General features: G+C 37.8%; 1 protein-coding gene across 1 annotated transcript in view; it reads left to right on the forward strand.

The window, feature by feature from the left end:
- The window catches only part of CLVS1 (clavesin 1), a 100,688-nt gene that overhangs the window by 13,553 nt on the left and 59,409 nt on the right, over window positions 1–27,726 (forward strand). Inside the window, exon 3 of the mRNA XM_079301829.1 lies at window positions 18,433–18,607. Within this exon, the coding sequence (XP_079157955.1) occupies window positions 18,433–18,607 (175 nt within the window). The remainder of the gene's footprint in view (window positions 1–18,432; window positions 18,608–27,726) is intronic.

The raw sequence follows: 27,726 nt of genomic DNA on the forward strand, positions 1-27,726 counted from the left end.
GCAGAGATAAACATGTCCTGCTCCCCAATTATCATTTCAAGGGGTTTGTGACATCTGCAAAGCTCACTGGTAAGAATTTTATTTTTGTTTCTACACAGTTAAAAAATATAATGATGGTTGTTTTGACCAAAACCTTATTGTTGACAGGGGAAAAAAACACAGGTGATGATAATTCTTATTGCAAAATCACTAGCTGAGGTCTATCATGGTTCCAGAGTTGCACTTATTTAGCATGTTCTGCATAGGTTTAATTTTTCTCTATTGTTTAGGCAGATTTCTTAGAGATGATGTCATCACTTTCTCTCTAGGTCCTGCATAGTGTATTTTGGATCTGTTAATCACATATTCAATGCCTTCATTTTCACTTATTCAATATTGAATAAATGAAAATAAGCAGATGAATAGAAAAGAAAGAGGTCAGATAAGTTCCATAGTGAGGGAGAAAAAACCTGTTGAGCTATATTACTGTACACTAGTACAGGGGAGGGACATTTTTCACTTTGATCAGAACTTAAAGTGTGAACCTAAACTCACAAAGACTTTACTTACACCACTGCTTACAGAGCACCTTATTTTGAATGTAAATTTGTGCTGCAGTAAAGACAGATAAGGATGTCAAACTGATGATGTAATTAATTTTTTTTATTAAATAATTTGCATGATAAAAAATTCCAGTTTGTAAAACAACCAAACGCATACATACAGTTTCGATGAGACCTGAACAAGGATTTAATGTAAAAAACAATGTTCCATGTGCTGGAATACAAATACTCTTTCTCACACTTCTGCATTTCATCACCCTTATTAAATCTAATCCCTCATTCCTCTGATCCACCTGTAGTGAAACTGAAGCTTTTAAAGAAGTTAGGTAAAGGGTCTTGTCAGCTGTTGGATTCCTTCAGTAACTTCCACAGCTGTTCCTATGTCTGCTACTGTCTTCTAATACATGCTGCTCATACACCAAGGAGATGGAGCTTTGGGTGAACAAGTAAGTCAGCAGAAGGTGTTCATTAATCTTTGAAGCAAAAGTGTTTCTTTCAAGGTTGTTCAGCCAGAGTAAAATTTATTTGTGTGTGGAGAGCCAGAAGAAGGACTCCAATCACAGTCCTCTGCAAATAGGGCTTGGGGTAGGGGCAGAATGTTTTTCATCGTTTTTTTCAGTAAGATGATAATTAATTTCTGTCTTCGTGTCTGTGCCTTAGAAGCTGTCACATAGCTCCAAAAATTCTGTGAGTCAGGCAGAGAAAACCTGCTGCTTTGTTTACAACATAGAATTCTAAGTCAACTGCTAGCCATAAACCATCTTTTATTACCCAGAGAATCTCAAATGCTAGATACTTACCATTCTGTAGGACAGTGTACTGGGGCTAAAGGGAAAGGAAATATTCTGACATAGAGGTAAACCAATAGCTATAAATATCTTAAAGGTTATGATAAAACCCAAGTATGTTCTTCCTGAGAATTCTCCAAGTGATATAATTGTAAGGATATTATCATCATCAGATCCTGTCTGTATAAAAGAATACATCTCAAATGCTGATTGTTCTAATATATTTCAAGCATAGTCTCGGGTACTTAATAGAAAATGAGAGAATAAACATCTGTTGAGACTGATTTATAGTCACAGGCGAACTGTGGCAATAATTCAGCCTCATGTCTGTTCATCATGAGAGATTACAGCTGCAGTGCAGCCAGCCCTAACACCATAATGATTTTTATACATCAAGTCTTTGGGTTTGGTTAGGAGCTAGTCATTCTGTGCTGGGAGATGCTTACAGTAATGCAGATTGACATTGTGGTTCAAGCATTGCATTGACCAATAAATAGCTTAGAAACACACTGAATAAAAAAGCAATTTATATTACATTACTGAGCTGGTCTGAAATGGTAGCAGAATTCAGGAAAGCAGGGGAAGACAGCATAACATAAGCAGAATACTCATTTCGAAGAGTAACAGATGTGCAAATTAAATGTTGGACAAAGAAGACAGAAAGAAGCTCTGTCTTGAAATGTTTTAATTTGCTTGAAGCCAACAACTTAACTCAGTTAGTACCATTTATTATGGAAGCCATATTTGGGAAGGCAATTGTAGCCCATGTGAATGACAGCAGGATGACACACACAAATGAGAATCCTCTGTTGGGCTGCACAGGGAATCCAAGAAGACAGAAAATGTCTGAAAAAGAGAAAGAAAAACAACAGCTGGGAAAGTTATGAAGCATATGTTGAGGAATGAGAGAAGCCTGACTGAAAAGGAAAAAAAATCCATGGAGAGGGATTGGCAAGCAAACACATTTTGAGAGGGAAGAGGTGACTGGATGGTGTTGGGCTGAGGGCTGACTGAAGAGCTGTGAAGGACAATGCCTGGGGGTGAGAAACACAGTTGGAGGAGCTCACCTTCAGGATAGCACAGGAAAATGTAGGGCAGACTGGAAAGTGGCTCTATGCCACTTTCCTCCTGTTGTGAAAAGAAACCAAATCCAATTCCCATGCTTCATAAAGTGGAAAGAAGGACAGCTGATAAATATACAAGCACATATACACAGCAAACACATAGGCACACATATATGTACCCTGCCTTTCTTCCCAGACTCTCAAAATACTCCATTTTTGCATGAGGGTTTATGTCTGGGTGTCAGAAAAGAGAAAATGTGTACAGTTGTGATAGCACTTGTCCCTAAGAGAAAGACCCATAGTCCCACATGGCCTGTCTACGTCACCCTCACGTGGGATCTGCAAAAGAACACCATAACAGGGCTACATCCACAGAGCAGTGGGAAGCCAGCAATGTGACATCCCATATGATCCTTTGCCCTTTTGAACTTTGAATGATTGCTCCTATAAATAGCTTTTTGAGGTGAGGCTTTGTAGGAAGAGACCAGAACACTTTTTTTTTTTTTTTTTTTTTTTTTTTTTTTTTTTTTTTAATTTTTGTTCACAGAACTCCTCTAATCAAGTTTTCTAAATATCTAATATTCCAATCAGTTCCTATCTTGCCAACCTAACTAAAGCAGCCAAGGCAAATTCAGGCATTGCAGCAGGAACAGACTGAAAAGAGTCAAGGGAGTAAAAAAAATTAATTCTCTATTTAATATGCTACATGCAGTAGAAGCATCAGAAATTAATGGAAATACTGAGCTGGGATCCTTAAATACATTTGAAGTTTTAAAATCTTAATACTTCCCTGATACATTATTTCCTCAGGCCATGATTTATTTTAGACTTTCCTCTGAACTCTGAGCCCTGTATCAATTGCATTTTACATTGAAATATCTGGTTTTTCCACTCTGGCAAGTGCTGAGTATCCTCCAATTCCAGCACCCTCAGAAGAGCACAAGGGATTCTTAGGAAGTGGTGCTGTTAGCAGTCCAGGTGATCCCACAGGAGCATGAATTTGGTCAGGATGTGAATGTTGTGGGTGGCTGCTCAATGCCATGAAATAGCTGAACAGCTCACAGGGGTAGATTCTACCCTGCCACCACAGTCACCCTGAAGGGACAAGGTTGTTCCTGTGGTTGTGCTGGTGAGAGTGCCATGACCATGGAAAGCTCTCAGAGATGTGGGAAATACAGCAGTACAAGCTGCCATGCACACCTAGAAATTTAACCAAGCAAATAGAATAGGAGGACAGGAGAAAGGATGGAGGAATAAAGTAATTCCAATAAATCAGATAAAAAATTGAATTGTTAAAGATCTTTTGTATTTTGGCTCCTTTGTCATGGTTAAAACAATAAAAGAGTTGGTGCATCATAATTAATATGTCATGGCTGGAGATTTGATTACTAAAAATGAGAAAATTGAATAATTTCTTAAGAAAAAGGAAATTTTGGTCTTAAATTCTAATTGCACTCTCACAGTTTTTGTTCTTAATAAGTGAAGTAACCGCAGAGGCAGCAAAAAGCAACTATCCCTTATTCACAGACTGTGATAATCTCAGCTCTGGAAACTTCCTGGAGGGTCCATTTGTTGCAGGGACAGAGGGCAAAGCAATCCAGTTAGCCTCCTGCTGACACTATTTCCTATGTATCTGTTTATGAAAACTGTCCATGCTGAGCAAATTCAAGCTAGTAAAGACTCATTTTAAGGAGAAAGTTAATATGCAAATATCCTTTTCTTTATAGAGAGATGGTATCTCTTTTCTATTTTTCCATTGCAGAGGTGCAGTGGATGGCACGTGTCTGTGCATGCATTAACACACGTGGTGCCAGTTTTCTACACATGTGCAGTATAAATCACAGGACCTTGTAAAGTTATGATGCTAGAGGTTCAATGACAACCTATTTGAAATGGATATATGGAATATTTATGTAAAATCCTATAATGCATCTTTAGAGCCCAAAACTGAAGATTTGATTGAAAGTGTAAGGTAGTGAGTTCTGTATCAACATATATAAGAAAAAAACTTTTATTTTCAGTGTCAATTAGTATGGACTCTATTTTGACCTTGACTACCTGCTGTGTATGAAACCTCTTATTAAGAGCTTGTCCTGGCAGAAGAACTTTTGGTCTTAACCCATAGAACTACTCTCAAGTGTCCTTTAAAACACACATATCCTCATATGCTGTGCTGAGACCTGATGGTCTGAATTAATAAAGCAGGAAGACATTTTTTAACCTTTTTAAACCAATATGTTTTTATTCATTGTATTACAGCTACAAACTATCCCCACATCTTCCTCTGTGGTCCTGTCCACAGAGTGCAATCTCAGCTTTTCTGGTTTTATAACATGCCAGTAGAAGAACTGGATTCCATAAATTCAGCTATGAATGAAGTAACATAAGTGAAAAAGAGGGATAACAACACAAGGCCACTGCTATGGTGTGATCAGAAACATTTGCTCTCCTTTGCCAGGGCTAAATATTTCACTGTTTCCTTCCTCCTGGTTGCCTTTCACAGCAAATCCAAGAGATGCCAGTCACGTATTTTGGATATGCACAGATCAATCTACAGAGTATGTGTGCTGCCTACACTGCTTCAGAGTGCTAGGCTGTGTGTTAGCACACAGGATTGCTTTTGTATGGGTATTTCTAACCAGGTGAATCTACACCTGAGTGTGATAACCCTATCTAAGTCATCTTCATCCTCTCCTGTTATCTTGCAGCTGTGATCCTCTAAGCTGTTCCCACTTTGCAAGGTTTCTCCATAAGTGTGCACTGCCTTGCTTTCCCAGGGTTATTCCTACCTGTCTGTTGTAGAGGTGCAAAAGAAGAAATGTGATTTATATTGAAAAAGACTGATGAAAAAATCCTTCTTCCAGATGTACTGCAATATTCATTTGAAAACTAAGTAAAAAAGGAGAAAGAATAAGCTCCGACCTAGGGAGAGATGGTGGGAAATCTTTGCATTTCTTAGGTTCTCATTTACATGTAAACCATTTCTAGCTGGCTCCTGCAATTTAAATTCACTTTTATTCTGATAAAGCCTTCAATTCTGTTTGAATAAAAGAGTTTTGCAAGTCTGGGGAAAATGGCAATTTGTGTATGCTGTGCTGCCAATGAGTGCCTTTTCTTTTTCTAGCATCTTATTGTTATTCTCTGCTAAAAATCTATATGCACATTCACTTTATTTCAGAGAATATTTTATATGAATCATTTAAAAGTAATTCAGGATCATTTTGGGAATTGCTTCAGAAAGAGGCTCAGCAGATGTAGGCTCCCTGTTAAAAGCCAAGGAGACTTATGAGACACCAGACACACCTGCCATTACTGGTTTTGTTCTGGCTGACAGGTTTGTTTCTACTGGGATTTTCTCACCTCTTGATTTCTTAAATCAGGTGTTCATGGGTAACTAATACTGACTGGGCACAAAAGGATTTGAGGGTTAAGAATGGACTACAAATGAAATTATATAAAGTGATACCATGGGGGAAGCAAAGAGTCTGGGCTGTTTTGCAGAAATGTTGTCAGCAGGACAGCAGTAGTTGCCCACCTTTACCCACCTCAGCTGTGCTGTAACCTAAGTACTAGCACAGGAGACAAGCCTGAGCTAAGTCAACAAAACAATAGCACAAGAAGAAGTCTGGAAAATATGACAATGTCATACAGGTTGAAGATATTAAGAGGCGGGATTAATTATTCCTATATATAATAGTTTGCCTTAACAAAATGTGGTAGTAAACAGCGGATATATAGAATAAAAGCAAAATTATCCCAAATCTTATGCAGAATTAGATTTTCAAATATTAGAAAACATTTTCCAATGACTAAGATACAGGTGGACCGCTCATCACCAGTGACACTACTAATACTCTTTGCTTCAGACATTTGCTTAAATACTTTATGACTTAATATACTTCTCATGCAGAAATGAAAGCAATGCATTTGCTTGGCCATTAACACTGTTGCAAAATATTAACCAAAGCTAAGTCAGCTTAATGCAAGAGAATGGTGTGGTCAAGAGCTCTGCCAGATCAAGATGAAAAACCACAGAGAACTTGAAATGTGTTTTTGTGGAGGGAAACCAACTACAACATAATTGGAATAATTTTGCAAAAACCTCATAGCTTGTAGTTATTCTTTGGTATTGCATAAGGCCTTCTTAGTAATCTTTTGGTTAAGTAAAAAATGTCTAGAATAAGGAGAAGGATGTACTACAGTTACTTTTATGAAAATTAATTCTGCTGCTGTAATGAATGTGTCCTAGGGCTGTGCAGAGATCTATAAAATGGAGTGTCCCTACCTAAATTTCCTCTTTCAATGTAGTTTAAACTGTGAGACTATAACATTCATAAAAGGACAACCAGTGAAGTATTAAGAAATGTGGCAATTTTAACAAATCATTCCACAATATCATTAAAAATCTCTGGTGATATCTCCTGAAAAGCAGGCTTTGCAACTTTAAAAAAAGTTAAAAAGTTAGAAAGAGAATTTAAGACTTTCTGGATTTTGTTTGTTTGTTTATTTTTCTTCTTTTTTGGAAAGGAAAAGATGAAAAAATTAGGTGCTTAATTCTTACATGTATTGCTTCATTAACAATTATTGATAATTGAATTAGTAGTGCAGTCATGACTTCAATTAATCACATTTCTTCAGTAGTTCTCGGTATTGACTACGTGAGAATTCTTATTAGAGGTGTGAAAAAAATTGTTTTTAATTAATTATTTTAGCTTCATAATAAAAAGAAATACAAAGAGAAATAGAAGGATATAAATTACATTGTCATTTTACAGCTTCTAGTTGGTTAGAAACTTCAAATGCAATCCTTTCCCCAGAAAGAGCAAACCAGAAACAGCAGTTGCCAGGAAGAAGAGACTAGATCACCACACAAATAGATACACTCTATTGTTTAGAGGTCAGAGTATTTAGGAGGTTGCTGATAACTTACTTAATAAGAAAGTAACAAAACTTTATTTCAGAATCCCTAACATTGCAATTCATATGAAATTCTTTATTCAGCTCAACTCGCTTTAATACTTTATGAACCACTTAGATTATTTTTCTCTGGAAATTCCTAAGAAAATTTGATGGTCTCCCCAAAATAATTTTATAACATTATTATTCCAAGGCAAGGACTACTCTGCACCTTCAATACTCATCTGTACCCTACTGGGAATTGCTGGCATGTACCATAAAACTGTGCTGGCTTTAGGGGAATAAGGATATCAGGCTGGACTTCTTTTCTCCATTACCATACATCCAATACAAGGCTCCATAATTCTATTTCTGCTGCCTCTGGGATCTCAGCTTAAGCAGTTACTACCCACTTTTGCTGTTAGCATATTACACCAGGGTCTATTCCATCCCATTCAAGAAAAATCATTCATGATGATAGGTCATAGAATTAGAAATCTTAGTTAAAAGGCAGAGTTTATTCTAGAAATTTAAGGTTTCAAATCCAGATAATGAGCTACAAGTAAAGCATTGATTAATTGCTTCAGGTAGATTGACAGATTTTTTTTTTCTGTCCTTTTTTTCTTTTTTTAAAAAATGGAGAAATAATGTACTAAGCCTCTGCATTCACATAAATTCGAAGTACTCAAAAATTATGAGTACCAGTCTTAGAGTTTTAAAATAAGTTTAATTTTCCCTTTTGTAGTTATATAAAATCATACTTTAAAAATTGATTCTAACATATTTTGTCCACTGATTCTGCACAAAAGGCATCTTGAAAACAACTGCAACCCTGGCAGTTTCTAGTTTTCAATTTGCAGCCTGAACTTTAGGATTTTTGTTCCATAACTGTTTAATCTACTTGAGAAGGCCAGTCTCAGCATTGTATTTCTAAATGAGCTGGGCCAATAACATTAATTTGTTCAGATTGCTGCTTTGGAAAAAATTCAGGGGAGCCATGCTAGGCTCACAACCTTTTCCTTTGGCCTTCAATTCTCTCAGGAATTTGCAATTTGCAACTTGAAGGCCAAATAAACACCCCCAAACCCTTAACCCATACCAAAGGATTATTTTTTCCAAAGGAACCTTGCACATCCCAGGAATACTCACACCCTTACTTGCACAGCAGGTGGTTGTAGCCATCTCAAGATCTCAATGGTTTTTATTGCCTCAAACACAACCAATTCTGCCTAAGTGGTAGTAAAATCCACAGAGAAAGATTTTTAGCTTTCGTTAGGCTTTAGGTTGGTTCCACTGCTGCCATCCACACAAAAATGCCCCTAGTGAAAGGCTTGTAAAACCACATAGAACAACACTGATAATATTTGATTTCTGTATTCAGTAGTTCCCCTTCAAATAGAGCAATTCCCAGAGATGTTACAGTTGTGGTCATTTATTCTGCCTGCAGAATTACATTCCTAAAGTTTCTACTGCAATGTTGTGTGGTTACAACTGATGGTGTCATTCCATAATCTTCATTTTCTACTGGCTACTTATAAAATTCATTCAGTTACAATGGGTTTTGATTGACATATTGGGGAGTCATGTCCAAGGAATCCAGACCTCCCAGAGCAACTTCTGTCAGCTGTTGTCCATGTAGGAGGTTGGCTCCCCAATGAACTCTGGGGTAAATGTGGAGAATGTGAGTAAATGTGAGTAAAAAGACATATATTTTTTAAAGTTTCGCTAGTGATATGTCTCTTCATTGCTGGTTGGACCACAGCCTATTTTTATCTTGCTAAAGTTTCTATAAAGTCTGCAGTCTCCTACAGAAGTGGGTTATTTGCTCTTTCTGTGGAGAATAAATAAATCTGCTTTTTAAGGGGAATGTTTTTTGCTATTCATTCCTTCACTTTCTTCAATGAAGTTGCATGAAATATGATCCACTCAAAAGTATCTATAGTGAATATGCTCATTTTTCTTGAGCTTCAGGACACTGTATATCCTTTTCAGCATAACTGTGCAAAGTGGTTTCTTTGTGGCTGGCAGCACCATGATTCTGTATACTTTTATCAGTCTTTATTACATAAATCTACACAGTTTCTTTTTTTTTTTTCCCCTGGTCCTTCTGTCCTGTTCACTCAAATCATTATAACATTGTTTCTACAGAGACGTGCAGTTAATTTTTTCTAGGTTGCTGTCTTACAAATCTTTATTGTGTCTGTTTTGAGTTCCCCAGTGATTATTTCTACATCAATAATATCAAGTTCCTCCATGTTGTCAGCTATATCAAAATTGCTTATTGTTCTAGTGGGAAACCTCTCTGATATATAATATTTGACACAATTTTTCATTTATTTATAAGAAATTATTATAATATTTTCACGTCTGTCTTTCATGTGCCCTGAAGGGCTCCAACTAAAACAAATTATAAATCTTATTGTGACTGACATGAGTATTTTTGCATATTTCTAATATCTGTTACTTTCACTGCCTAAATTTAAGTACAGGAATAAGCCAAGAATATGCTCTTTGCCTGATTTAGCAGCTAGTTTAAGTGTTTACTAATATATACTTTGCATTTCTAGTTCTTCTCATGTGTTGTAACCTCTTACCCAATATCTCTCAAGAGGTACATTTTTCAAGGCTTTCTGGACTGAGTAACCAGGTGCTGTTTGAATATCCACAAATGATAATGTGACTTCTGTCATTCTGAAAGCAGCACTCTCAAAATATGTGCACTGGTGAGCAATTACTTAATTTTAACTTTATTATTTGATCTAGTCATCATTGAAGTTTGCTGTAAGAGTGTTTGCAAGTAAACAGACAATTAGATAATTTTCTTGGCATTCTTTAAGGTAAAACATGTAAATATGTTGTTTGGTTAGCTAATAAAAGATCTTCCTGTGAAATATTTATTAATTTAAAAAAAATACAGCTGAACTTTTGTTTTGGAAATAAAAGAGGTCCTGATACTTTAGGCAGAGAGTAGGATTTGCAAGTGGCAAAATTATGTTATCATAATGCCCAGTAGTAATTCTCTTTTGGCAGACAGGTGAGGCAAATGGTGGTGGGACAAAAATTAAATGAAAAGTCATGTAGGCTAGTGAGGATTAGCAAACATTGTGGAAAACTCTAGAATGACCTAGAAAAGCAGCATTATTGTACAATGAAAATGTCAGATTTAAATATGTGGCCACATCTGATATGGAGATCCTTCATCTTTTCTTAACTCTGTGCACTTTCATCTGGATTTTCAATTACTTTTAACCTTTTAAGAAAAGCATTGTGTTGTTATGGACAGCATAATTAAGAAGTGTACTTATTGTGCTGTGGTGGTCAGAAAAGTTAATTAAGTGTTAGGCTGCATTAAGAATGAGATGAAGGACAAATAGGAAAAGATAATGAATTCTTTTATGCATGCTGGTATTTCCAACTCACCTTGAATACGAAATTCACTTTATACTATATTATTTCAAAAAGAAGGGGGATGTAAAAAATAAATTAACTATCTAACCAAAGAAAAAGAAAAGGCAATGAAAGGAATTCATTAGTGTTGCAAACAATTGAGGTGATTGCATCAGGAGAAAACAAAAAGTTCAGGGGTATTTCAGATGGGAAGATGCTGAAGATGCAGAGGAGATATAACTAGAGGGGACATAGCAGAATCACACAGAAGGAACATGACACCAGGGAAACTGAATCAGTGGTGCCATTTGTACCTTCCAATAACAAAGCAAAGGAGCTGTATAATTACTTGCAGGCATTAAACAGTAGCTTCATAATGTTCAAAAGAAAATCCCTTTCCTTTCTGTAATGAAAAATTAACTTGAGAAATGCAATGGTGCAAGAAATTGAGCAAATAGCTTAGTGTGATGCAAGGATGGATTTCAGTGCCAAGAGGGAATAAGAAAAGGCTCTGCAATCACACAGAGTAAAATAAACAACAGAGGTCATCAATCCTAATGCATCTAGCCATACCCATCCATGTAGCAGCTATTCATTTTGCTCATTATTACTACAGCTGTGCTCTGAGGAAACCATCACAGCATTGGTGAGATCACCACAGGAGATTAAAAACTGCCTCCTAAACAGGATCCTGCTCTGTGTGCTACCACATGCCATCTCCTAAATTCCTAACAGTGGAGACCACTAACCTGAAACCACTGCAGGCTCCCTGGCTCTGTTCATGCTGGAATGAACTCTCTGGATGTCTTCCCCATGATCCTTGCAAGGAACACTGCCTTTGGGAACAGCCAGGCAAATCACAGCAGTGGCTCAGTCAAACTGATTTATTGATTGCACTTAGAGGTTGTAGTATAGGGTGTTTAATAATTTCCCCAATATCATAACACACTGCCTGTGATTGTCACTTATTCCTTCTCAACAGAGACATTTACACAGTGTGCAAGCATGACATGGCCCTGGGTACTAAAAAGAGAAAATCCCCAATGTGTATCTCAGAAATACTCAATTCCTAAAGGAATAAACTGACCCCACAGCCAGAGGAACAGTCCTGTTGCACCTGAGGTTGAGTTCTGGCCTTTTGTGTTAGCAGCAGGCTGCTGGCAGAGCTGTGCTCTGCCCATGGGAGCCCAGCCAAGCCCTGCTGCATCCACAAGAACTCCTTAGGAGCAGTCAAACCACTTGTGCTCTGGTAGGTTGCCACGCTCAGTTGCCTGCTGTGTTTGGGATCAAGTTTCTGGAGAGCTCAGGGAGGGATTTTTTTGAACTCTTGGGAGTGTAACAATTCCGTGGGTTATCTTAGACTGATCCCCTGCTAAATGGGGATCTGTGGGCTGAGGCAAAGGGAAGAACAGATGCCAGCTTCCCTCTGGTGGAAGCTGGTTCCATCATGTGTCTGAAGATTCTCACCCCCAGAAGTGTCCCTCCCAAAACCCAGGGTCTGTGAATGTCCCTGTTTGTCAGCCAGATTACCTGTAAGAAAGGGTCCTTCCTCAGTCACATTACATCAGGGACAAAGAATTCATTTGGTGAGGGTGCCTGCAGTATGAATGAGTGTGTGTAGGAGGAGGTTCACAGCACAGGCTTGAATGCAGAGTGTGTAATTCGTGGGATATTGGTTGCTATGGAGCCCAACTGAAGTGGAAAGTGACAGCAAAAAAACCTCATAATACTTTTATGTACAAGAACCTCTAGCAGAAACATAACAAGGGGAAATTTTTATATCTTCAAAGAAGTCACTGAGAGGCAATTTTTGCATTAAAAAAAAAAAAAAAAAAAAAAGGATGCAAAATTTTTTCTCAGGTTTGTACATTTCCTCTTCGCTGCTGTGGCAGAGGCTTCCAGCTCATTCTAAGCAAGAATTCAAAGCAAGCAGATATCTATGTGTGAATGGCCTTCATTCAGTTTTAAACTAAGACATGCATTTCTAACATTAGAAACGTGAAATACAGGCTTCAAGTCTCAGCTTAGTCTATGCTATTCTTTGTATCCAACACATTGCTGGACTAAGCACTTGTGAAGAAAAAACCAGTGCACCTATCTATCCAGTCTGTTGCCCTGGATGTAAAGTTGCTTGTGAATTTTATTTATAGAATGACACAGATGCTGTGGGGAAAAACTTGTTATATTTTCATTACAAAACAGGGGAGATGCTTGTTTGAAGCTGACATACTGGAACAACCAAAGATAGCTACACTGGATGCGACAGAAGAATTAATTTGGAGCTCTGACATTAACTTAGTGCAACCCATGTTTCACTCAGTAGGAGTTTGCTGTGCATGTATTCTGTTTTGACAGAGAAAGAAAAAAAAAAACTCTGTAATTTAGCTAGGGCATGACAAAGAAGGGTTTGGTACCCTACAAAATATGCCCTTATATTTTTGTGCAATAATTTTCCCAATATGCATGTCAGTGAATTATTCATACTTCTTGCAGCTAACAAGGTTATATGGCTTTGAAGTGTTCTATGAAGAAAGTTTCCTACAGCAGGCAATATTCTTTGTGAACATTTGCTGCTAATGCAACCCATTTCCTCTGTGAATTGCAGGCAAGCCTTGCTAATTTCTACACATCTATGTGCTATTCAGACCTCAGACAGAGGGGACAAGTCCTTTTCAGAGCATGACTCAGCTGTGAGCTCCTCTGTTTGGCTGTTCATCTTCTCTAGTGCAGAATTAGCCAAGTGAGTCACCATGTTAATTTGTGGTTCTTTGTTTTGAACTTATTCTTCTGGTTATTCTTTAGCCCTGCATTGTGCATGGTTCATATGAGAGAACTTTCCTCACCCAAAATGATGAGCTGTGAAGATCAGGTCTTGCAGCAGCTAGAGTGATTGCCATATCCCTCTGATGCCAGAGAGGCAGGGTAGTTACTCAGGATCATGAGTTTGAATGTAGACATGAATCCTCAAGGACTGTGTGTTAATAATTTCTGGTACTTATTTCAGTAGGGGTGAGGTTTAATTTTCTAAAATATGCACACTTAAAAAACACAGATGCTTTCCAAGAGTACAATAATGGAACTTGGGGGCTTTCCTATCAATACTCCATGAGTAGAAAGGTGAATTTAATCTGATTAAATAAATTACTTTCTATGATTCATGGACACCTTTTCAAAGCCCACTGTTGTCTGGATTCCAGGGGCTTTGTTTTATTCATGTTGTATGCATATAACACACCTCAGCTGTTTTTGGGAGCAACTAAAAATGTGCTTTCCTGAGTTCTCCTTGTCCACCTGCATGGATCTGCTGTGTTGTTTATGTTTCTCTTTCTAAGCTTTTCATAGAATCATGGAATCATTTAGGATGGAAAAGTTCTTTAATATCATCTAGTCCAACTGTTAACCCAGTTCTGCCAAGTCCACCACCAAATCATGCCCCTTAGTGTCACATCTACACACCTTCACGTCTCCAGCCCTTTCAGGGAAAAAGCTTTTCCCAATATCCAATCTAAACTTCTCCTGGAACAAATTAAGACCATTTCCTCTCCTCCTGTCACTTGTGACCTGAGAGAGGAAAGTGACTCTAGCCTTGACACCTTTTTTCAGGTAGTTCTAGAGAGTGGGAAGATCTCCCATGAGCCTTTTTTCTTCCAGGCTAAGACTTGTGGTCCAGACACTTTTCCAGTGCCTTCTAGAGACCTGCTCCACACCTCAGTGTCCTTCTTGTAGTGAGGGGCCCAAAACTAAGCATAGGATTTGAAATGCAACCAGCTTCTTGAACTTGGATTAGATCACATATTTTGGGACAACCTGAAGATATGTTTCTGACCCTTCTTTCTGCTTCCCCTTCTGTGTTTTATTCCCAGTGGGAATCCTCCTTGCAGGCCAGTGTCAGGTCTCCCCACTTAGAACCTAAAGATTAATTTTTGCTCTCTTGGTGATTTTTTGTGTAGGGAGGGAACAAAGCAAGGTGTGGTATCTCACTTCATTTGTATCTATGCCATGTTTGCAGCTTGCCAAATATTATAGAGCTTTGGCCACCTTTTTAGTGCCAGAGGAGAGAGGCTCTTACTGCATATTTACTTAGGGGTGTTAAGCTGAATTATCTGCAACTGCCAAGATAGAGGCACTGGTCCAAACATTTTTAGTCTGCTGTCTTGTGGGATAGTCAGGATTTGTAGTGACAGTTTGATTTTGCTTACTACCAGACAATCTTAATGGCTTCAGCTGCCAGAATTTCTGTACATTGCTACTTTTAACTATCTGAATAATCCAATTAATTTCACTAACATGCCTAAAACAGAGCCTGTTCTTAGCTATTCAGAATGAGTTATGTCAAAAGCCTTTATTGATGCTGTCTTCTCCAAAGTATATCACTTTCTTTCAGTATGTCTTAGTTGACCCCTTATTTTCCAGCAGTCCCTCAGCTTTGTTATCCACTGATCTCTTCAAAATGACTGGTGGCAGATACATGCAAATAGATCATTTAATTTCCTTGCAATTTATCCCCTTTAATTGTTCCCATTGCACCCTGGTACTCCACAGAGCCTTCTGGTTCTCTCACAGCCTGCTTACACCTCTCATAATTAAGTAATTTCTTCTTATTTATTTCATGTTATGCCTTTGGCTAATCTCCCCACCAAATCCCTCAGCTAAACCATCTTCATTTTTTTTGTGTTACATCATTGTTCCTTACCACTAGCTTATGTTGGGCTAACTTCCCATTTTCCAAAGGGTATTTGAAGAGCCTCTTTTGTGATACCTTTCCATTCAGTCAAGATAAGCACACTCTCTCCCTCCTCCTTTTCCTCTGTCTGGGCTTGTGCAAATCTTTTGTGACTCATTAGTGGCTCTCTTCAGTAGGCTCCATGCTGAATCCTTACAGGACCTTACACATTTCCCTTTGTGTAATTGTAATTTATTTCACTTTTTTTTTTTTTTTTTTTTTTTTTTTTTTCTGTGTAAGAGGGTTAAACTTGGAGGAGGGGAAGGAAACATTAAGCAAAGGAACAAAAGAGATGGACTAATAAAAAGTGGTTCTGTGTTCATGCATAGAAAATTATTTGGATGCAAATCAGTCACACAGCTGAATGATTTGTCTCAAAGCCCCAAGACTGGAGAGCAGAGGGCTTCAGCCTCAAGTGGCACTCTGTCTGATTTCTCTGCATTCATGGAACAGTGTGTCTGCAAACAACCCACCTGGAGGACTTGTGTGCTGCATTCATGTCTCCCTGTACTCATCAGGAAATCCTCTTTGTGTTCACTCTGAGTTATTTCCTACACCATGCCTTCAAATTCCAAATACATAGAGATGGGAGGGATGTAGGCAGAGACAGCCAGAATGGTTGCAAACTAGGAAAATTGAGTGCCATATCTCTCAGGCAAAAAAATTCTACTGAAAGTGCAGGGAAGTACAGGTGAGTAATTGCTTGATAAATTTGCAATTTATGTAAACACTCAAACTAAGACTGGAATTCCTCAGCACAGGGTCTGAGGGGAAGATTTTGCACTGAAATATTTCCATTGCCATTTAGAGTTTGAGTGGATTACAGATGTCTTGTATTTTCAGACAGCCCCAGTGGAATCATAACCAGACTTTGAAATCATCAGTGCTAGCAGGATTATAAACATAAGTTTGAATGTACTCTTAAGAAAACTTCTTCCCACAAATGAAGGATGAAACCTTTTTCTGTCACAATGTGGCCATGTTTTCGCCACATTGTTAATAAAAACCATCCAGTTCAATTTAAGTTTTGCAGCTGGGAGATTGAGGTAATGATTATTCCACCTTTCCCAGTGTAGCCAGTCAATGATATAATTTTGAATTGATGTCAACAAGAGTGCAAAGAAGTCTGGCATGTATGTGAGGACACTTTTGGAGCCACTGCACATGCCTGGGAACTTCCATGGAACTTCTGGGAACTTCCATGGAGATCTTGTGGAAGGCTGATCACCCTGAAGGAGGATGCCTGGGTAGTGTAGGATATATTAAGTAGATATGGTCTAGGGGTATATTTGGTTTTTTTTCACCATTGAAAGTGTGGTCATCTGATGCTGCTGCTTGAAAGTCATCACTCATTTCAGCTAAGCAATAGGTAGTATATCACAGTTTTTCAAAATAAATTTAGACTAAAAACATACATTCCAATTGCCAACCCAATCACTATGACTTAACCTGAAGTTGCTAAGGAAATGCTCCTTCATTTTAGCTGTTTAGCAGAGCTTCCCCATAGGATCTGAAAAGGTCAAGGTTGTCCTGTAACTGTAAATGAGGGAGGGGTGACTTGGTATGCAGCAAAAGCAAAATTAGGTATCTTCAGGCTCAATTAATTGTCCCAGCAATTATACTTCAGAGAAGCTTCTAACTTTTGCAGAAAGGCAGAGTGCAGAAGCAGCTTTTTCATGAGATCAAGTCTTTAGAGAAGGAATGTGCATTTCCACTCCAAACATGCTGAGAGAAAAGAGGAAGAAACAGAGAACACTTCACCATTTACTTCCAATAGAAATTTACCATGTGTTGATGCCATTCACGAGTAAAGGTCGATGGCAGAGAAATTTGTTTTGACTGCACGTGCATTTTTTCTCTCAGGCAGAATTTGAAACAATGCTCTTGATGGTTTGGGAAGATTTGTTTTAAATTAATGAAAACAGCAGAAAAGAGCTAAATTAAAAACTCCATGGGAGAACATGGTATGGACCTTCCTATAAAGGACCTCAGGCCTCATAAAAACTTTAGAATTATACTGAGGTAAAGCAGATTGCACTAGCAGTGTAATACAATTCCATTTTACATGAGGTTAAATCTTCACTTTGTGAAGATTTCCTTGCTTGTTGCTCTCTAATAGAATGTACAGTGAATCATCTAAATGAGAAGGACAGATGAGGAGAGCACCTAATTCAGCTGACTTGGGTATAAGTATGGACTAGTCATTAAAGTGTCCGAGCCTTGCTTTTGCGAAATGGAAGTAGTGAGAAAATAGAAATAGTGAGAAAATGGAAATAGTGAGTGGCCCAGGCTTCCCAGTGCAGACTTCCACATTAAAGGAAACATTTCAGCATTTTCTTCTCTTTTACTTATCATATGCTTCAGGCTCTCCAAGGTTTTTAATTAATCTCCCAGAGCTGAGAGAAGCCTTGTGGCCAGCCTATTGTAGCTGATAATTAATAAAGAGTTCTTATTTTGAGAGGATGTAGTAATTTTCCATGTTGCATTTGGTTTGGAAAAATAAGGCAACTGTCAGACTTTATTGTGTAAAGCTTTGGATCATTCCCTACACTCAAGCAGGAAGGCACAGAACCTAGTTGTAATGATATCTTTTATATTAATATTCTACTGATTTATTTCATTTTCTGAAAGTAAGGGAAAGAGAAAACTAGTAAGAAGAAGGTAAACAAGCTGGTAAAGTATATCCAAACGAGCAATGATTTAAATTGATAGCATGAATTTGTTTCATTTCATCACAGACAAATAGTTTCTCAATGTAGCTTAGCTAAAATCTATTTGTAAGGACTGCTAGCAAAATGGAGGAGATCTCATTCAGTGTTTATTTTATCTATCAGTGAGCAGGATTTATCACACCAAACAGTTTTGGAGCAGGAGCTCTTTAAAGACACCTCTAAAACAACTCTTTTCCAGGATAATTCTACCAGAATAAATCCCTGTCCCTCACTTATGCCCCACCCACAGCAAAACTGAGCATCTTGAGATTTGAAGATAACTACAACCATTGATTTTTTTTTTTTCTGCTTTTGCTTTAGGAACTCCTTCATAGATATCCTTCGGGCTATTCTACTTTCCTTGGAAGTTCTCATTGAAGATCAGGAGCTTCAGATAAATGGCTTCATTCTAATTATAGACTGGAGCAACTTCTCCTTCAAGCAAGCCTCCAAGCTTACACCATCTATCCTCAAACTGGCCATTGAAGGGTTACAGGTAGGTGGAGGGTAACACATTTACCTGCAACTTTTATTGCTGCAGACAGTGATTTTTGCTTCATCAGGCACTGGGCAAAGTGAAGGGAGGAGAAAATAATCCAGAATGCTTTAATTTTCCATCCACTTGCAGCACAGATCAATTTTCATACATCTCATTTTGTCTGTCTCTCACTTTTATTTCAGCTGTAAATCAATGTGACCAGGACGTGTGTTACTTACCACAGCATTAAGGAGGGTTAGAGATTTGAGGTTTAATCCATCAGAAAATTCTGGGGGATTAGAATCCAGCAGTGTCTGCCTTCTGGAGGGTGCAAGCATGTGTGTATGCAGAGGGAGGGCAAGGGGAGATGAGAGCAGATCCCTCAGCAGATGGAAGTGTGCTGTTGTGTGCACAGGGATGCATTTGGGCTGGATGGAATGAGGAAGAGGGAGGACAGGCTCCCTGTTGTGCCCTCGTTCTGACTGCCTTCATTTGTCACACAGGATCCTGTTACTTATGGTTCAGGCTCTTCAGGGGCTGCACATCCACTTGGTGCTTGCTGATAAACAGGAGCAAGCTAAAACCATGTGCTGTTATGGGGTCAGGTAGAAAATGGGGACAGGGCAGCTGGGCCTAATGGGACAACCTGAGGGTGGGACAACCTGAGGATGAGGATAAACTGTGGTGCTTAGAGGGCGTTTCAGCCCATTCCACTAAAGTCTGAGCCCATTTCTGGTGTTAGACATGAGATGGACTTGTAAGACAGAGGTAGTTTTACATAACCTTACTCTTTGAGGGCATTTGGTAGACTCCAATGACTATTTAGGTTGGAAGGAGTGCTGGAGATCACTTTGTCCAACTCCCTGCTCAAACAAAGATTACTTCAATCTTGTACCAGCTTGCTTAAAGACCACATGTTTTCATGCAGCTACGTATTTAGAAGGAGAGATAAATAATTGCATTTTTTTTTCTTGCTTAGTACTTACCAGATATCATGCTGTCTTAAACACCTCAAGAAAAAAATTCTCTCTGGTGTGTTCATTTTGAACTTACATACCAGAAGGAACAATTTGTTCAACTAATTTTTTGACTAGCAAATTATCTACAAGTAGATCATGATTGTGTCTGCTTTGTTTTATTATTCAAAATTGAGGCAGAAAAATCTGCCAGCAATTTTAAGCCTGTGTTCCCCTTTGTGAGGGATTTTCATCTATTCTAACAAATTACAAAATCAAGCTGTGCGATTAGTCCTTAGGACAATACCTTATCTTCTCCTGCAGATACTATCACTTCATACAGAATAACACTCTGTGGTTCAAAAAAACCTAGTCAGAAGGAAGATAAAACCCAATGACACTCATAAGTAAATCAAATTCTAGCAAAGCATCCCTGTGCCTGTCCAAATTTTGCTTTTCCATTAATTCAGTAAGAGGCCAGTCCAGCCTTCATCCGTCTGATTTCTGGCCATGGCACTTCCAGGTTGTGTGACTCCAGTTCATTTGTTGGCAACAGTACTGGAAGTACTGTTTAAAAAGTTTATTTTGCAATTCTGTCATTAGTCTGACACCCTGTGCTGTGCAATTGAAGGAGGCTGCCTTTCTTGAGTATGCATGTGCATTCTGTTTCTTATTTGAAGTCAAGTTACTGTTGTCTTCTTCAGGATTAGTAAAAATATGACTCTCTAAAAGTACAAATTGGGATAATGTGTCCTAAACTTAGCTATCCACTGGCTTCATGAGCAGTAGGAGTGGTAGGAGTTGTGAATGCTGCATTCCTTTTTACTGGTTTTAGAAGCAACTCATTCATGCTTATAAAGCAAATATTTAGCACAATGATGGTGGGGGTTATTTAGTTTGGGGGGTTTCTTTGGCTCTCCCCATTGCTGTTGAAGTACCTTCATTGAGAATTTGTTGTATTATTATTTTGAAAGAACTAGTGCCATCCTGATGTAAAATTTATGTGAAATGTAGGTGAAATGCAGACAAGACCTACACACTTCAGAAAAAGAGTCACTGTATTGGAGGTCACTGAAAGTAAAAAGTCAGGTCCTGCTCCCATGAGATGATGATGTCTAGAAAAAAAAAAAAAGCAGATTGTTTCAGTTCCTTGTTTTTTCTCATAGCTAAGGCACTGTTCAAATACAAATCCTCAGATAGGCAGATTACATGGCTATCTCAGTCCTCCTTTCTATGAAGAGATTTTGGGTTATATTAAGTCCTGTGTAAGTCCAATTAAGTGGATGGAAGGAAAATTATTCTCTCACAGTTTCTCCTGGAGCTGAACCCATTTGTTGCTATTTGTGCCTGGAACTTTTAGCCTCTCCCTACCTAATGGCAATTTTAATGCCACAGTGGAAAAATTTTCCTATCGTTTTTAAACTCTCATTCAGTGTCTTAAACCATCACATTCTGACATGTAGAATTACTTTAAAAAAACTCAACAAATAGTATTTAGCAATTTATGCAGTTGGGTATTTTTCTTGCTTTCAAATTGCTTTCCACCAATTAATCTTTTGGCAGTGTTTTTTTGCATTTGCCTTGCATTTATTTTTCCTCAAATTGCTGCTACAATGGATTACCACTAAAATGGAGACAACAAGCATTACACAGGTGCATATATTAATTCATCTTGAGTAGTAAAACAAACACTAATCAAATCTAGTGAGTGGACTTGGCTGCAGAAATGAATGTATTGATATTATATAGGCTGCTCAGTTCCAAACACCGTAAAATGTGTAAATACTTAAAAAGATGAAGTAAGAGTTACATCACCACATTGCTGAGTGTACAATTTTGCCCAATACTCCTTGAATGGATTTCTCTATAATTGCATCCCACAAGACAGTTCATTGTATCTCAGTTAAATTATTTAATGACCTAAAAATAGCCTTATGCCTCTGCTTCAAACAACAGTAGTTCAGATGCTAAATAATTATTTGTACAGTGTGGCAATTCTCATCATGTCACAGCAGTGGGGACAAATGTCTTTGTAGTGCCTATCTCTGATTAACAAGCTCTGCTGTTTTAGCACAAGACAATTGTCCCTGTATGCTTTTAGCTCATGCTGTACTCCTTCCTAGACCTTACAGATCTCTTGAATTTTAGCACAATTGAACATAATATTTTCACGTGGATGGAAAAGTGGGGAAAGAGATGTGTCTAAAATAAATCTATTTTGCCAATAGCTTTCTGAGTTTTCACTTCTAATCTTCATTCTTTTAATGTGAACAGCTTTTCCTCTTTACAACATGTTTTTGCTCTGTTTTCTTCATCTGTGAAATTAAAATTCTTCATGTGCCATGCTGATCTTATAATTATGATGGTAGACAAAATTTAATTTAATAAAATTAAACTTAAGAGACTGATCTTTTGGCCCTTTCAGTAACAGAGTAGAAGCATCACAGTCCAATAGTAAAGGTCAGAAAGTCAGAAACCCATGCTACAATAGAGATGTCGGTGAAGCATGTAAGAAATGGTCACTTCTCAGCACTCAGGGTGTTTGCTACTGGCCACTGCATTAGAAGACCTCTAATAATCCTGGAAACCAAGGCTGGAGTCAATGAACACAGCCTTCATGTCCAGTAAGCCCAGATGTGTTTTTTTTTATCTAAGGTGGATTGTTTTCTGCTCTGAGGATGTAGTTGGTTGGCCTCCAGACAGGAGTTTTGATTTTATGGTATACCAGTGAGTATAAGGAACACTCTTTGCTCCAGTCTTTCTGCTCCAATACCAGAGCTATGTACTGCTGTTCTTGTATGTGCATGCATGTAGCAATTTAGAAATTACCCATCTAGTATTCTGAATTGAAATGCAATAACTTCCCAACAGCATTCAGAAATCTTCCAAAACCTTCTAAACAGCAGAAGGTTTGACCTTGCCTGCCATTTCTTTGGTGAAAACCAAGACAGAAGGCCATGGTATACCAAGACCCAACTGAGTGGTTTATGACACAAATTACCAACCTGGATTCAAAAAGGACCTGAAGATCAGGTTTGCACTCCAGAGTACCTTGTACTGCCTAACCTAACAGGCAACTTTCCCCATGGCTGTCTCAAGGTACTGAAAAAAGAAATAGGGTGAAAAAAGAAATATGGTTATTTCCTGGCTGTATTCTGTCTTTGATAGTTGTGTCACACACAGGTGTACTCAAATGTGATTGCAGTGGCTCTTAAGAAATAAGCCATATTCCTACTTTGTGACAATGATAAATCACTGCAGGGTAGATCTTTAGGGCTCAGTAGAACTTTGATTCAAATTTCACAACATTGCATCGAACAGCAGTAGCAGAGGGAGCAACTGAGATCTGCAAACAGGAATTTTTCTCCAGATTTTCACTGGCAATAACTTGACAGAAGATTTGACCAACAAAAGACATTAAGACGTCTGTTAAATTTCTTTATTTCTGTTAAGTTATGTTCACATATCATAACCCAGCAAAAATTTGAAGCTGGTATTTCTGTGAGGAGAGGAAAATGAAAAGAAATCAATGATGCTTGACTTAAGAACACTTTGATCAGATACTGGAACAGATAACAATCTTCAAAAAAATCTTCAAATAAGGGAAAATTGTATAAGATTCTCTTAGAAAATTGTAAAAAATACATTTGCTAATACTACAAAATAGCATTAATGTTTAGATGAAATCAGAAAATCAAGCTAATAGGTTTGTTTATATACTATTGGAGATTATCCCACTTTAAAATCTAGAATGAGATTCCAGATTATTAAAAACTCAGCCTGTTTATAATTATATGAAGCTTTTTGATCTTTAACATGAGCAATAGATTTAAAAATCTTTTTTGAAGATTTCCTCCTACAGTAATTTTTTGGATCAAGAAACTTAATGTCAGTTAAATTATAGCAGCAAATTACTTGTCTCTTGATATTACCTTATACAATCAAATATTTTTCATGCTGTGCTTCAGAAGTAAGAGCTATAATATTTTAAAAATGCTCAAAAGTTAAAGAGAATGTAGATCTTAAATGAAAAAAATGCAGCTCCATATCATGCCAAAGGTGTAATATTTTTGTATGCTTGTTTTTCCAAATCTTACTGAAAAGTATGAGCCTTTAAAGTTGATAGAAGTTTTCAAGTAAAAAATGTGGGGTTTTTTTCTGGAACTATGTTGTATTTTCAGAATAGCGTTGTTACAGTGGAATAGATTTCCAAAATTGTCTGCAAATATGTTTGCTTCAATAATTTTAATCTGGGAATCAAAATGCTTCATCTATTTCATTATGAGTGGTAAGAAGTATTTCTTGCTTTTTGAAGTTTGAAATCAAGTGGAGGTAATGGAACAATATTTCAGGTCAGTATGACCTGAGTTTATGGGCATAATTTAATATTTGTTGTGGCCAAACTGGGCATCTGAACCGAATCCAGGCAGTCCTTGAGCATTTGGAGACTTCATCAAGCTCTCTGCCCTGAAAACTTGATGTCTTCTTTACCAGCCCAGACACTGGAGCAAGGAATTGACTCTTCTTTCCTTGCTTAAACACATTTATACTCTGAAACCCAAGGTAAATGTGATCTCTTTGTCTGAACAAGTACTTCCATGGAATTCTTTATGAGTCATGTGAAGGGTGTAGGGTATAAGATAAAACTCTTCTTTACACAGAGTTTCTGAACACAATGTTACTGCTACTTGAAAATTTAGAGTGAGTGAGAATTTTCATTGTAACAAGCTGAACAACACTCAACCCTTCTGTAGAAATCTGTAGTGTAAGGTTAAGTCTGCCTGTGCTATAAATATCCTATGATGTTATTATGTCTCCACTGGTATTTATAACAGGTTGTATTGTTAGAAAGACAGAGCTCTCTGCCATTGCCTGCTGAAGTCAGAGCAGACAAAATCCTCAGTGACAGAAATTAGGCAAGGAAAATCTTATATAGGCTCATGTATCCACTGGCTTGCACAAGGACAAGCCAAAAAACCTTAGCACATCATATAAAAAGCCCCTAAGTGTAGATGCAATGGTTTATCTCTGGGAGACTGACTGCAATTTCCAAAGTTGCTGATAGTATTGTTTGGCTTCTCCTCAGTTCTTGTTGTTGATAAAGAAGTGAGCAGAGAGCTGAGGCCAACTGCTGGGAGAGTGTAACTGGCTGTGGCTCTGTGCACATCTGCAGAGAAATGATCTCTGGCAGCTGAGAATCTGTCCCTCTTTCCCTTCCTTTGTTAGAAAGAGACCTACCTGAAGGCAGACGTTTTTTGCATATTTATGTCCAGAATTTAAAGACTCGTAAAAAAGTAGGGAAATGATTAGATTTTGGATTTTTGCAAAAGTCTTTTCATTACCTTCCCCAGGATAGGGAAATTAAAGAAAAGGGGATATTCTAGGCTGTCCTTGAAGATGGATAACTGTACCTTTAGTAGTGTCCTCCCAGAGGAGAAGTGATTGCCTCAAATTGTAAAAGCAGGATGTTCCTGAGTTGTCATCACAGTGTGTTCATGTGTCCAAAAGGCATGTTGCAGCTTCTCAAAGAATGGTCCCTGTTAGAAACTCTAGAAGATCTGCTAGGAGCTCAAGCTGATGTTCATAGCATGAATTCACCTACAGAAGGGGACCTACAAATCTGGTCTGGGAAGGAAATAGAGACTTCCTTCCAGTAAGAATGATTGAACTGATCCTAAAATTAGACAGCTTCAAGTTCTAGTGATTTTCATCAACTAGTAAGTGCCTAAAGATCAGGATTTATCAGTTTCTGTAAGATGCAATTGGATATTCTGTTTCCTAAATATATGTAGCAAAATAAATTTCTTGTTCTCAAGTCCACTGTTCATAGGAGACATCAGACCACATATTTACACAAGTATTTGAATTAAATAATTTGCAATATGTACACATTGAAAGAATACCAATTTCTTTTTATTATTAAAGGCTGCCTCAAAAGTTCCCAAATCTGTTTACCCTCCTGTCTTTCCTCTCAGTTTTAGAATGTGCTTCATGTTAGAAACCTGTATTGAAGCATGAAGCCACAGCTAAGGATGAGCATTTAGTATCCATTGAAAGAAGGTCAGTTTGAATCATTCCAGGAATGCTCATGCTATCTGTCTCCAGCAGCTGTTGTGATAATGTGGAGTGACTACTCTCTGAGCTGCCAATGAGGGAGCCTTTGAAATTAAAGGAGATGAGAAGAGGGATTGGCTCATTTTATATTTAAAAAAAAAGGTAGATAAACAGACTTTGCTCTCTGCAAGAGAAAGCCTATGTTCATTGTGTGTCTATCATCTCTAGGGAGTTGACTGGAACAAGGAAAAAGCAATGGATAGCAGGCTGTAGACTCACATTTTTCACTTGAACACTGGAATTAACTGCTTAGTAGAATTGATCAGCCCTGCCATGTTTACCAGTTGGATGCTTTGGGGCTCTTGGCTGTAAGTAAACTGCATATGTTAAATAGAAAAGGTTTGGGGTTTTTTTGGTTTTTTTTAGAAAAAAACAAACCATGTTGCCAATAAGTATTGAAAGGAAGAAAATAGTCTTTCAGACCCAGCAAGGAAATGTGAAATTTTATTGCAGTAAGTCTGTCTTTCACAGAAAGTAGCTGTTTCTTAGTGAAAGACAGTAAAAATGTAGCCTAGAGCTACCACCAGTCATGCTCAAACCTTACGACCAACATATGCATAAATAGATCATGTATATGTTGAATGTTTCTTCCTCTCATAAAATATTAACCTGGTCTAATATACTTGCATTAATTCACATTATTCCAAGCCTTCATAATTCCATAAAATTTCAGGAAAGATGCATCTGTAATATGTTTAACTTGTTTTACAACTCCAAAGGCTTTCTCCTTTTCAGCATGGGAAATGAGTGAGTGCCTCCTGAAGCTAGTGTTTGCTATGGGTAATTTCTTGCAGTTACAAATATGCACAGTGATTATGCAAAAATATAAAAGGGATTGTCTACACAAGACTAGATCAGAACGAGACAGGGATGGTGGCATTTCAGTGGGAGCCCTGTGACAGCAGAGTTGGAATGGGTGCTGTCTTGTTTGAGGTGTGGGGTGATGATGGAGTTACATGTGGACAGGGAGTCAGAGCAGGGGAATCATCCCTCTGATGTGACTGTACACAACAGGACTCTCTGTTCATTCTGCTGCTCTAAGCAAGGTAACTTCTGGTGCAAGTTTTTGACAAAAAGCTGCTGCCAGAAACGTTTTAAAATTCTGCAGAAAGGCAATCATTTATAGAAACATTTGCCTACTTGTTGTTTGACTTGATTATGTGCAGAAAACTAGGACTTTTCTACACACAAAACAATTTTCTTTAAAGCATCATCTATTATTATCTCCTCCTCAACAATGAAACTTATAAATTTCCTAACCTTGTATGGTCATACATATTTGTATGGCAAATATGTGTATGATCAACATGATCAAAAGAGACTACAAAGCTTTCAGTGAATTTGAGGTGAAGTCCCAGCTGATGCAAATGGAATTTTTACCATTGTCTTGATGGAGGCTGTCATTCCACTCCTATTAAACCTTGGCAGAAAGTGATTTTTCACTTCAAGGAAATTTTCTAGGCTTGCAGAAAATGTCCCTCAATGTCTGAGCACTTTTTGGAAATTGTGTACATCAATAAGAACATTTGCCTAGGGATCTTGAAGAACTCTGTTTTGTTCTCAAATATTTTTTGTGTCTTTTCTTAACCATGTGTAATGTTACAATTAAACGAGCATTCCTAAATAGTAGGGCTTTTTTGATGCAAAAATGTCAGCCTCAAACACCACAGTGTTCCAAGAAATGTTGAAAACATCAAGAAATATTCAGCCTACTTCCTTCTCCCCTCATCTCTATCCCTTGCCCCTACTAAGTTTTGGTTTCAGCAAATGGGCATTTTCTGAAGAAAAAAAGAATTTCAGTGGAAATAGCTCTACTTCCCTGTAATTCAAAACTTCCTATTATCAGTTAAGGATATTTTTCATTCCTTTCTAGTAAACACATATTAGACCACTCGAATGTGCATTCTGATTCTCACTCTGAGCACATTCCCACTGCTGCAAACTGTTTACAGCGGAATCAGTTTAAAGCAAGGCCAAAGGGTAATAAAAATAATTTCCATTTCAGAGGAGGCTTTCTGACCAATCTACATGCAATAAAGATGCAGCTAAGAAAAAAAACAGCTAAGA

This window comes from Erithacus rubecula, assembly GCF_903797595.1.
Source record: "Erithacus rubecula genome assembly, chromosome: 3".
NCBI lineage: Eukaryota > Metazoa > Chordata > Aves > Passeriformes > Muscicapidae > Erithacus > Erithacus rubecula.